Source organism: Lissotriton vulgaris, chromosome 5, assembly GCF_964263255.1.
Source record: "Lissotriton vulgaris chromosome 5, aLisVul1.2, whole genome shotgun sequence".
Lineage (NCBI taxonomy): Eukaryota > Metazoa > Chordata > Amphibia > Caudata > Salamandridae > Lissotriton > Lissotriton vulgaris.
In genome coordinates, this window is record NC_141693.1 from 1,022,152,083 (window position 1) to 1,022,164,550 (window position 12,468).

A 12,468-nucleotide genomic window follows, 5' to 3' on the forward strand; every position below is an offset into this window, starting at 1 on the left:
GGTTTGTGTGCTCATCATTCCAGCAGAGTTAAGGCTACGACCACTGCGTTAACAGTGTACTCCTGCTCCTAGATATCTGCCATGCAGCAATGAGGCTCTTTTTTGCACACGATTACAAAATACTACTGCCTGGACTCTCGGGTCCTTTGGGACGGGCTCTTTGCCTGGTGGGTCCTGCAGGACTTTTTAGTGTGAAACAGTTTCGCAGACCCACCTATGAGGAGGTATTGCTTGAGTTTTTATTATAAGGTAAGGAATCTGTGGCTAGAAGTCTATATTAGATGAGCAAGTTACTTATGTTTGTTAACACTGAGACTATCTAGCTGCAGATCCTTACCGACCCGCCTTTTCAGGTCCCTTGTTTCCCACACCAGCTGTCAGTGTTCTTCTTGGCTCTGCTCTCCTAGCTTGGACTGTTGCAAAAAAATTAATCTGCCGGCAGCACACATGGGTGGCGCCTATATAGGCACTGCGCTTATCACTTCCAGTGCGGATGATGACTATGCCACGTGGAGCCGAACAACACCATCTACCGGTGTGCATGGGTACCGCTCACAAAAAGCATTCTGGATCCAGTCAGACTCCGGGGGATAATTCTAAGGTAAGGAATTTGCGGTTAGATAGTCTCTACCAGATAAGGTGTTACCGAATGTAAGTAACTTGCTCAATAAAGCTAAGGAGGAAAGCGTAATTTTCCCCTCCAGTCTTGACATTGAATTGGATTGCTATGTGAAGTTACTGGAACATACAATTTGTGAGGCGGCAAAAGTGTTTTACTGTAGTCCATTTCATTGTGCTGTGGTATTGAGATAGATTTAGATCTTTGCACTGTAGAATTAAACGTGGAAATGCGCGTTTGTTAGTTCAGTTGCTCTTGATGCCATGTTTTATTGGCCCATATTTATTGTCGCTACCAAGGCAATATGATAATTTGCAACCAAAGCATCCAGAGAAATGTGGAAGAAGGAAAATAGTTTGCTCCGTTTTCTCTGTTTGTACCTTCACCGTGTTTTTCTATTTATTCTCAGAACCAACGAGGCAATTCTCTTAGCCCTGTATGAAGCAGTGCATTTGAACAGGAACTTCATCACGGTGTTGGCACAGGTATAGTCTTTGTGTTATTCAATTAACATACTGTTTTTGCGCCAAATACTCTTTAACTGTATTGAGTTATACAAATTCTGCATTGTAGGTTATTCTTAATAACATGGTAAAACGAGTTTTAACACATTGATGGACTTGGTTTCTTAGTATGTATCTAAACCAAGAATTTGAAATGAATGAATGATAAAGGATTGATTGTGTGCGTGCCAGGCCGTTGCTTCATTTTGCGTCTTGCAGCTCACCATTTTGTGGCACAATCTGTCACGTTCTGATGTGTGTGTTTGTGCAATTTATATGCAAATTTATATAATCCCAATAGGTGCCTTTCAAGATCTGAGACTTTTCTAAGGGGTTAATTGAAGGGCGAGAGAGGCTTTGATATAAACATGCTGGAGTGCTTTACAGAGCACTGTAGGTTTTTGTTATTGAGGAAAACAAAACCATTAGTTAAGCAAGCATTGGCACACTGGCATTGATCTGTATCTATTCCAAAAAGCCTAATTGGAACTTCAGCACTGTGCCAAATCGCATTGTGTAATAATAGACCCATTATGTTTTGTATAATTTTCTGTTTGTTGATTGAAAGGGAAGCAGAAAAGCAAAACAGGAGCTCAGATTTAATTCAGTGCGGTCATGGCAGCTGAATCTTTTCCCACTAATGTCCTTTTTTTTTTAATAAAGTCGATGGCAGTCGGGGTTAACCTCCATTTAAGCTCTTTTAAATGTTGCATTTAAGAGAATTGATAATGAGATTGTTCCAAGCGTTACATGTGACCAAGGGAGCAAGCCGAGATATCAACCTCTTTTTTCAGAAAATGTATCTAAAAAGAAGAATGCTAAAGAAACATCAATGCCAAATACAGTATATTAACTCATAAAATAGATTTTTTAGTTTCACTTTAGTTTGACTATGCCTTAATGACGAAGCAATGACATCAATCCTAAAATTACTCTTGCACTAACTTTCTCTATTTGTAGCTCTATTTAAATACAGTTCTTAGCATAACAAGAATTTCAACTTCAAATTTCACATATCGAAATTACCTTATTTTAATGTTTCTTTTAATTTTAACCTTCATTATAACCAAAGATTATTTTTTTTATTTTCACATCTCTTCATTTTGTGTACATTAGGGTGTACCTTCATTACAGCTTCTTATTTTCACAAGATGCCACTTCAACAGCTGACACTTTAACCTCTAACCTAATGTTCTCCTTACATTGGATCACATAGGATTTTGGGCAGCTATCGGAACTGTGGTCACATGTGGATCAATACATTGGAAATTTCCACTAAGAATTTTAGTCCTTTTCTTTTTTGTGAAGATTGGCTTGATTACAATATTCTTCTCATGTTCTGAGTCAATGTTCAATTGTACAGCTTTTACCACATTTTGGTTGGAAAATTCAGGTCCAGAATAGCGATGTATTAGCGGATATATTGCAGTCATTTGATATTTCCACTGTTGGGCTATTGTTGATATTTTCATATCGCACATCTCATTAGTTCCCTGGAATAATATTTTGTGGAAGACAATAACATAGAGCAATACCACTATGCAACACCACATTGTAGGAAGTTCTCAGACAAGCAGCGTGCTTGTGAATGCGCTGAGGTGCAGACTTGTTGATTCTTTAGAGAATATAAACTTTTAATTTTTCAAATTCCTGGGAATTCTGTAATAAAAAGTGGCAGATCCTTTCTTCAGCTGCTAAATGCAACCCTGCCTAAATGTACCTTTCAGATTTAGAGATCATAAACTAAAACAGCATTAAATGGGTCATTCCATTAATTTGGGGTGTCTATTGCCCTATCTGTATTGGTCTGTTTATCCCGCAAAACAGCACTTTATCTATATCTGATGAAAGCAAAAAAATGACGTAGTTTAAACAACAAAAGAGTGTGATTACTGTGACCTCAAAAGAGGGAGCATGGGGACAGATATATAAATCTGTTTGGATTTATATAGAAGGCCCTCACTCACCAACCTGGTTGGTGACATGCTTCATCATTGGGCCCCACCAGGAGAGGCCGAGTGCCTCCCCGGTGTGCTTCGACGTCAGAGTTACTGCGAAGCTGGTTATTTTGTGTTGTGACAAGTGAGAGGGTGACAGAGTGATTTACTTAAAAATGTCTAGATTGTGTCACAATTTTTTTTTATTGGGTGGCCAATCAGACATATTAAAAACAAGGTGTGGGAAGGGAGCCAAATAAATTGTTCGGCTACGTCCTCTTAGGTAGGGTCAACATGTTTCTGCCATTGTGGTGTAAATTATTTCATTCGTCAGGACCATGAATGTTGAACCTCTGCGGTATGGGCGCGCTAAAGCCCACCCTAACCTGAGGACGTGAAAGTGAAAAATGAGTGGAAAATGTGCAAGTCGAAAAAAATGGGTGCTTAACCTCTAATTTAGAGGAACCTGTTGCACCTGTAAAGAAAAATGACAGTAACAAACACAAAGAGAGAAGACAAGACAAACAATTAATTACTTATCTTGCACAGTAGGTTTGTTATAGGTATACCATGCTCTCAATAAGGTGCTTTTGTGCTCAGAGATCATCAGCTGGCCATTAACCTGTACTCCTTATCTTATGAGTGGTGGTAAAGTTAGCCAGAATGGTCAGGCTAGTTGATGTGCATGATTTGGGGAAAAAGTTTTCATAAAATATAAACACACCTGCAAGCCAGCTAGGGCGTTTAGTGGTAAATGTTATGTTGGGTGAACGATCAAAAGCCCACAAATTGGCCAGAGAGCCACAGTGGCGTGACACCAACCTCACAAACACATGCACATTATCAGAACAAATGCATAATTAAAACATCTCACGTTTAGTGTGAGAAATACTCACACCATGGGTCTCGGGAGGGGGGTGATGGCAAGGGGAACAAAAAGAGGGATCTAGGGTGAGTATAGAGCTAGCTAGAAGCGTGGGTTACATAGCTGAGGATCTGTAGGAGAATTCATGGCCGCGTCGGCAGGCACCCGTTCGGTGCCTGCGTATATCCCTCTGAAACCGGACCAGTGGATGCCGCGGTATTTAAGCTCTGTAATATTCAGGCAGACTGGAGCATCTTTGTGGAAGCGGGGGGCACAGCCACACATGTCACGACGTAACAGTGGAACGTGGAGAAGCGTGACTCATTGGCTAGAGCGGCAGACCTTGATGCAGAGGTCTGGCCCGGGACCAGGGTTCAATTCCCGCCTAGGCGGCTCTTGGACTCAATCTCCCCGGACCTGATAATTCTCGCCTCGGTGCCTAGTCTAATCATGGGTCCCACTCTGTAACTCTGGGCAATAGCTTGCTTAATCTCCACAACGGCCCCAGCAGCGCTTGGATGCCTGGCTTCACCTTGGGGGTGCCCAGGAGTGGCCATCTCACAGGAAAGCCAGGAAGGGTTCCATAGCAGTATGAATACAGCGCTACGAGACCTCTGGGTAGAAGGCCCTATATAAATACAAACCCATTTACATTTATGGGCACGCCTCACCCGCCAATCATGGGGCGCGTTGAAGTGAGGGAAGCGCTAGTGGCGTGGACACACTAGAACGCTGCCTCAAAAGGACAGAAAAAACTTTAACCATTCTAAAAGCGCGCTGAAGTTAACAGTAACGCGGGTGAGAAACAATAAAGGAAAAATGCTTTCCTGGCCGGGGAACGGACAACAAAAGTTAATTAAACAAATAAACATACCGAGAAGGGGCTGAAGACTAACACCCAAAAGGTAGATCATTGATAGTAATGTCAATGCAGTAGACAGAGAGAGGACAGAAGTTACTGAACAAGAGTCCAATCTTGATGTTATCAGTGAGATAAATGAGCTAGATTTACATTTGAGGGTTAGCTCGGCACTCCCATTGTCGAGGTAGCGGCATTCTACTTAGCTGAGATAAAAGTTCCCCAAAATAAAATAACACAAAACCAAAGGGGGGGTATGACAATATTCCCTAGTTCAGGAACGTGATGCTAGCAGGATAATGGACTGGTCCAGTGTGGGGGTATCTCTGGTCCATGAGCCGGTCGGGGCACCAGTGTGAAAGCTGGACTAGAAGACCAGTATGGATAAAACCATTGTGTATTATTATCTAGATACTGTTACATTACCCAGTGGGGGTGCCAGCTAAAGGGTTGGGCTGAAAGATAGTTACAGGTTAAGCCCTTTCCGTACTAGTGTCTTAATACTGTCATTTAGGCCATGTTTATGAGTCCCCAGGCGGTAGACCCACCTTTGTTCTTTTTCGAACAATGTTTGGGGGATGTTTTTACCAGTACACGCTTGCTCAATGATGGTCCATTTGAGGTAGTTAGTGGTGTGGTTCTTCTGGAGGAAGTGTTCGCTCATCTTAGTGGGAACTTTGCGGCACCTGATGTTACTTCTTTGTTCACATACTCTGTTTGATTTTGCGTGTAGTCATTCTTACGCACCTCAGTTGGCACGGGCATGTGATTAGATAAACTACATTCGTAGAGTTACAGTTCGTGTGAACACGTTGCATCCATGTTTTCCCAGGTTTTAGATCTAGGTGTTTGGTGTGTGTTGTTAAATGACACACGCTACAGTTGGAGCATGGGAAATGGCCTGTTACTCTTGGGAGTCCCCAAGTGTCTGTGACTGATCTCACTGCCATCGGCAAATTGTCCCTCGGACGTGTGTGTACTAACGAATCTTTTAGGCTCCGTCCTCTTTTAAAAGAGAATAGGGTTTTTTTCCAAGTCTTGTTATTGCTTGTGACTATCCTCCAGTTTTTATTGATTTAATTTTTTAATTTAATAGAACTTGTTAAGCGCACGAATACCCGAAGGTGTCTCGGCGCATGGATAGAGTAATCACTAAGTAGGAATTTATTGATTGAACAGCCATGTTTTTACTTGTTTACGAAAGGATATTAAAGTTGCAGTGTTTTTTATTTGGTTTGGCAGTGAATTCCACAATTTGGCAGTGGCAATTGCAAAGGATCTGTCGCCCCATGTTGATTTACTGGTTTTTGTAATCTCGAGGAGATTAGCCGAAGAGGATCGTAATGTACGTGATGGTCTGTAGGGGCAGAGGGAGTGTTTTAAGAACGTTGGTCCTTTTGCATAGATGGACTTCAAAGCTATGCATAAAGCCTTAAATTTGATTCTGTGTCTCACTGGTAACCAATGAAGTTGTCGAATAGTTTTTGATATTGGCTTGAATTTGGGTAGTCTGGCAGCGGTATTTTGTATTAGCTGGAGTTTATTTAAAACCTTTTCTTGAGCATTGATCAAAAGGGCGTTACAATAATCAACTCAGGACATTACCAGGGTACTGACCAAGGTTTTTATTGTGTTTGTGGGGAGATAGGGCATAAGTTTCTTAATCATTCTTATTGTAAAGAACGATGCAGAGACTATTGTGTTTGCGTGCTGTTGAAATGATAGTTTATTGTCAAAGATTACCCCTAGGTTTCTGACTTAGTTAGTTGGAATGGGTGGAGGTCCAAGATCTTGTGGCCACCAAATAGGGGACCATGTAGCGGTTAGATTGCCGAAAATCATGTCCGAGTTTAGCTTTTAAGCAATTTTCGTTCATCCATTTGCTGATGGATTTCTTCACAGCATTGGATAAGCTGCTGTATGTGGTTACACAAGTGAGAGGGGTTTCCGGGGGTTCCCTCACATTGTCTTCCAGCAGAACTTCAGAGGGTTGATTGCGGGCCCTTTTGTAACCTTTGTCCAGAATTTTAGAAGGGTAGCCTCTTGCTTGGAGTCTGGAAGTTAGACCAGAGGCTTGTTCAAGGAAATCTTTGATGTTACTGCAATTTCTCCTGATTCTAAGATATTTGCCATACAGTAGGTTTTCCCTGAGTGGCCGTGGATGGAAACTTGAAAATTCAAGGAGCTTGTTTTTGGAAGTAGGTTTATAGTGTGTTCTTGGTGGTCAGAGGCGTGTCTTTAACTGCGAGTACCACTTCCAAGAAGACCACTTCATGTTGACTACTGGAATGAGTGAATTTTAGGTTCTCATCTAGGGTGTTTATCCATTCCAGAAAGTCTTTGAGAAGAGATTCTCCGCACTTCCAGATGAGGACGTCATCTATATACCTTCTCCATAAGCCTATGGAGGAGGCAAAACGGCTGTTCGTGGGCAGAATGTGTTTGGCTTCAAAGTCATGGACGTAGAGCCCAACCACGCTTGGAGCAAAAGTACTGCCCATTGAAGTGCCCGTGCATTGGAGAAACAAATTGCATTTGTATTAAAAAAATAATAATTCTTTGAGGGCCAAGGTGGCACACTCCAAGATGAATTCCTTTGGTGTCTGGTACTCCCAATTGGTGGAGTTTAGAGCAGACCCCAGGACCCTGATGGTGTCATCCTGGGGGATGCTCGTATATAGGCTTTCAATGTCAAGGGTTACAAGTATGATAGACCCTTCTTCAAAGGTTAAGTCCTGTAAGAGTTGTAACAAACTCTTAGTATCTTTCAGATACGTGGGAGTACTTTGGATGATGGGTTTCAAAAAATGGTCAAAAAAACGTGACGGTGGTTCCAGGAGTGAACCAATCCCTGACACGATAGGTGTTCCTGGTGGGGGGGGGGGGATTTCGTTTTTGTGGGTTTTTAGTAGCGTGTAAAAGTATGGTATCACACTATCCACTGTGGTCAAAAATTCTGCTTCGTGTCTGGAGATATGACCATTCTTTTCAGCTTCCTTGACCAGGTTGCCGATACGTGTTTTGAGCTCAGGTGATGGGTCTTTTCTGAGCGGGGTGTAGTTCTTCCTATCATGTAGGAGGTTCAGACAAATGTTATCATAATCCTTATATTCTGGATGACTATACCACCCCCTTTATCAGCTGGCTTCAGAGTGATATCTTTGTCGTTTTGGAGGTCGTGAAGGGCTTGGTATTCCAGTGCACTGAAGTTTTTGAAGGTTGTGGGTTCTTGGTAGGCTTCCATGTTATGGAAAACTGCTTGTTCGAAGGCTGTTATTTCCGCAGGCACTGTGTAGGGCGGTGGTGTGGAACCAGATTTTAATCTTAGGCAGTGTCCCCTTTGGGAGTTTCTGAGGTATTGTCTTCTTTTCCTTGAAAAAAGGCTTTTAATTTCAGTTTTCTAAAAAAGTCTGATAGCTCACAGTGCAGTTTGAATTTATCTGGTTTGGCTGTTGGAACAAATCTTAGGCCTTTTTCAAGTACTTGAGTTTCTACAGGAGTTTTGTCTTTGTCCGAGAGGTTAGTGATCAGACTCCCTGTGCACTTGTGCTTGGTAGTGGTGCCTTGCTGCGGGTGTGGCTGCCCACTGAGTCCTCCGTCTCCCAAGTGACTTGATTGGGTCCTCTTCTTTTGCCTCTTCCTCTCCGGCCTCGCTCTAAAAAAGGTGGCTGACCTTGATTTGTATGGAAGTGTGGGGGTTGCATATATGCTAGATTCCATCCCATCAATGGAAAATGCAGTTGATGGAAATGCATTGGTTGGGGTCCACCCCCAGGTGTGGAAAAAGGGGGCCACCTTGGCTGTTGGTTGTTGTGTCCATATCTACTCCTTGTTCCTCGTCTCTGTTTGTAACTCCCTTTGCTTGACCCACTACTGTTCGATGAATTTCCATCCCAGTATGTTAAAAAACACAAGAGGGAGGTAGAGCGAAGGGTTGGATTCTTGCTCCACAATAATACTTAAATAAACATAAAAAATCCAACTCAAAGGAAGGAAGGGGGGGGGAGTGATCAGCAAATGTTGAAGCACTCAGTGTTCTGTAGAATACCCCTCACACACCAAAAGGCCCCTTGGGTCCTCGCACCCCTCTATCGGGATGCGGCGTGCTACGACCTGCGACTACGCGGGAGCACTTATAGGAATGACTATGTGTGGTGTGCGGTGTGTGGGGTATGTTGTCATTAGTGAGTGGTGGGATGTGGTGAAAGATTAAAAAGTACCTGGCACATGAGTGTTTAAGAAAAATTTTTATTCTGAACTCTGGCTGGTACTATTAAAAGAAGTGCAGTATGAGGTCGAACCTGTTGAATTAAGGAAGAGGACCTCTGGTGTGCGTTGTCGACATGTTTCAGAGACAGGCTCCTTCTTCAGGACGGGGTCACAACCTCCCCACCTTACTCACGTCTTGTTTTAATAAAAAATAGTGTATTTACAAAAAAGTGACAATTTTTAGGCTAAGTGTGCCTACAGCGGTCTGCTACAAGTACAATGACCTGCAGAAAGACAAAAAGAACAACTAATGGTTACCCATGTAGCGGGTAGTTCAAGCAGGTGCAGTCACCTGGAACCTCACCATATGCTTGTATTAAGCCTGTTAAAAAGGAAAAGTACTCACAACACAAACAACATAAAACACAAAAGATACTAGGAGTTATACTTGGTTGTAGTCATACTTGTGAAGCTTGCTTGTGGGCTTCATGAGCAGAAAAAAGGACGTCAGGGGTGTTGCTTGATGTGCAATCTGTAGTGAGGAATGATGCAGGTTTTAATAAATCATTCTCACTTACTTAGGCGGGAGAAATCTGATGGTGGTTTTTCAGTTGTTTTTCTGCATGATACTCACATGATCGGGACGCTTTGATCACCGTCTTACCCCTAGCGCTGCTCCCCTGGTATGAGGAGGTAGTCTGGTTAATACTATTTATACCCTGAGGGACAAATGGGCGGAAGCATCTAAGTGACCATATAGGGGTGTTCCGGTGTTTAAGTATGTGCCCATGTATGGAGTATCCGCTCATCCACCACACATAATCCTCGTATGTTAAACGTGGGTTCTCACGGGATCAGCGTGTTGCTAGACGAATGTTGCGCATGCGCGTGGATATCTGTCTTTTCTTCCGCGCATGCGTTTTTAGGCCAAGGTGCTTATTGCGTGACGCTAAAGTATAAGTGTAGCGCACGCGTGTTAGTTCCATCTGGGCACAACAGAAGTTGGTTTTTTTAGGGGGCAAACCCTAAACGGTCCTGAAGTCCATGAAGACATTACAACAGTGTGTCTTGTATTTGTAATGATCCCCTTTTAGTTGGACAGTTGGCTCCAGGGCACATCATCATTAAGCCCTGTTAAGTGGGTCCCAAGTCTGAACACCCATCTTTGTTCCTTTTGAAAAAGACCAGCAGCTGTGGGCAGTTGCTCTATAATGGTCCACTTGAGGTCATTAACGCAATGTTGTGCAGTCAGAAAATGTGTGGCCATTTTTGTTGTGCTTTTTTTGCAGCGCACATTGCTCTTGTGCTCATTCATCCTCGTTTTCATTGCACGTGTAGTCATGCCTACATACTCAAGGTTGCAGGGGCACCTTATGAGGTAGACCACATTTTTAGAGTTGCAATTGGTAAATCTTCTTTGATCCCAGGTGGTTCCATTGCGGAAGGTGAGTTGAGTGCTTTTTTCTGTCAAGTGGCAGCTGCTGCAATTCCCGCATGGGAAATGACCCTGGATGCCTATAGATGGTTGTGAGGCAATGGTTGTTGATCTTGGTCTGGTGTGTACCAGCATATCTCTGAGATTCCGTCCCCTGCGGTGAGCAAATAAAGGTTTTTCAAAGTTCAGTTTGCCACAAGTTAGTATCCTCCAGTGTTTATTAACGATTTTGGATACCTCGTTGGACATTGTGTTGAATGTCGTCACACATATTGGTCGTTTGCTCTCCTTTGGTTCTGTGCTTCGCTCCTCCAGTAGTGCCTCCCTTTTAGAACAATAACAGGGAGGCACTACTGGAGGAGCGAAGCACAGAACCAAAGGAGAGCAAACGACCGATATGTGTGACGACAGCCATCTATAGGCATCCAGGGTCATTTCCCATGCGGGAATTGCAGCAGCTGCCACTTGACAGAAAAAAGCACTCAACTCACCTTCCGCAATGGAACCACCTGGGATCAAAGAAGATTTACCAATTGCAACTCTAAAAATGTGGTCTACCTCATAAGGTGCCCCTGCAACCTTGAGTATGTAGGCATGACTACACGTGCAATGAAAACGAGGATGAATGAGCACAAGAGCAATGTGCGCTGCAAAAAAAGCACAACAAAAATGGCCACACATTTTCTGACTGCACAACATTGCGTTAATGACCTCAAGTGGACCATTATAGAGCAACTGCCCACAGATGCTGGTCTTTTTCAAAAGGAACAAAGATGGGTGTTCAGACTTGGGACCCACTTAACAGGGCTTAATGATGATGTGCCCTGGAGCCAACTGTCCAACTAAAAGGGGATCATTACAAATACAAGACACAGTGTTGTAATGTCTTCATGGACTTCAGGACCGTTTAGGGTTTGCCCCCTAAAAAAACCAACTTCTGTTGTTGTGCCCAGATGGAACTAACACGCGTGCGCTACACTTACACTTTAGCGTCACGCAATAAGCACCTTGGCCTAAAAACGCATGCGCAGAAGAAAAGACAGATATCCACGCGCATGCGCAACATTCGTCTAGCAACACGCTGATCCCGTGGGAACCCACGTTTGACATACGAGGATTATGTGTGGTGGATGAGCGGATACTCCATACATGGGCACATACTTAAACACTGGAACACCCCTATATGGTCACTTAGATGCTTCCGCCCATTTGTCCCTCAGGGTATAAATAGTATTAACCAGACTACCTCCTCATACCAGCGGAGCAGCGCTAGGGGTAAAACGGTGATCAAAGTGTCCCGATCATGTGAGTATCATGCAGAAAAACAACTGAAAAACCACCATCAGATTTCTCCCGCCTAAGTAAGTGAGAATGATTTATTAAAACCTGCATCATTCCTCACTACAGATTGCATATCAAGCAACACCCCTGACGTCCTTTTTCTGCTCATGAAGCCCACAAGCAAGCTTCACAAGTATGACTACAACCAAGTATAACTCCTAGTATCTTTTGTGTTTTATGTTGTTTGTGTTGTGAGTACTTTTCCTTTTTAACAGGCTTAATAAAAGCATATGGTGAAGTTCCAGGTGACTGCACCTGCTTGAACTACCCGCTACATGGGTAACCATTAGTTGTTCTTTTTGTCTTTCTGCAGGTCATTGTACTTGTAGCAGACCGCTGTAGGCACACTTAGCCTAAAAATTGTCATTTTTTGTAAATACACTATTTTTTATTAAAACAAGACGTGAGTAAGGTGGGGAGGTTGTGCCCCCGTCCTGAAGAAGGAGCCTGTCTCCGAAACATGTCGACAACGCACACCAAAGGTCCTGTTCCTTAATTCAACAGGTTCGACCCCATACTGCACTTCTTTTAATAGTACCAGCCAGAGTTCAGAATAAAAAAAATTCTTAAACACTCATGTGCCAGGTACTTTTTAATCTTACACCACATCCCACCACTCACTTATGACAACATACCCCACACACCGCACACCACACATAGTCATTCCTATAAGTGCTCCCGCGTAGTCGCAGGTCGTAGC

General features: G+C 43.1%; 1 protein-coding gene across 2 annotated transcripts in view; it reads left to right on the forward strand.

Moving 5' to 3' along the window:
• ARMH3 (armadillo like helical domain containing 3) overlaps positions 1–12,468 on the forward strand; it is a 624,464-nt gene that overhangs the window by 310,498 nt on the left and 301,498 nt on the right. For both annotated transcript variants that reach the window (XM_086922652.1, XM_086922653.1), the window contains one exon: positions 1,029–1,104. In XM_086922652.1, coding sequence (XP_086778778.1) covers positions 1,029–1,104 — 76 coding nt within the window. The remainder of the gene's footprint in view (positions 1–1,028; positions 1,105–12,468) is intronic.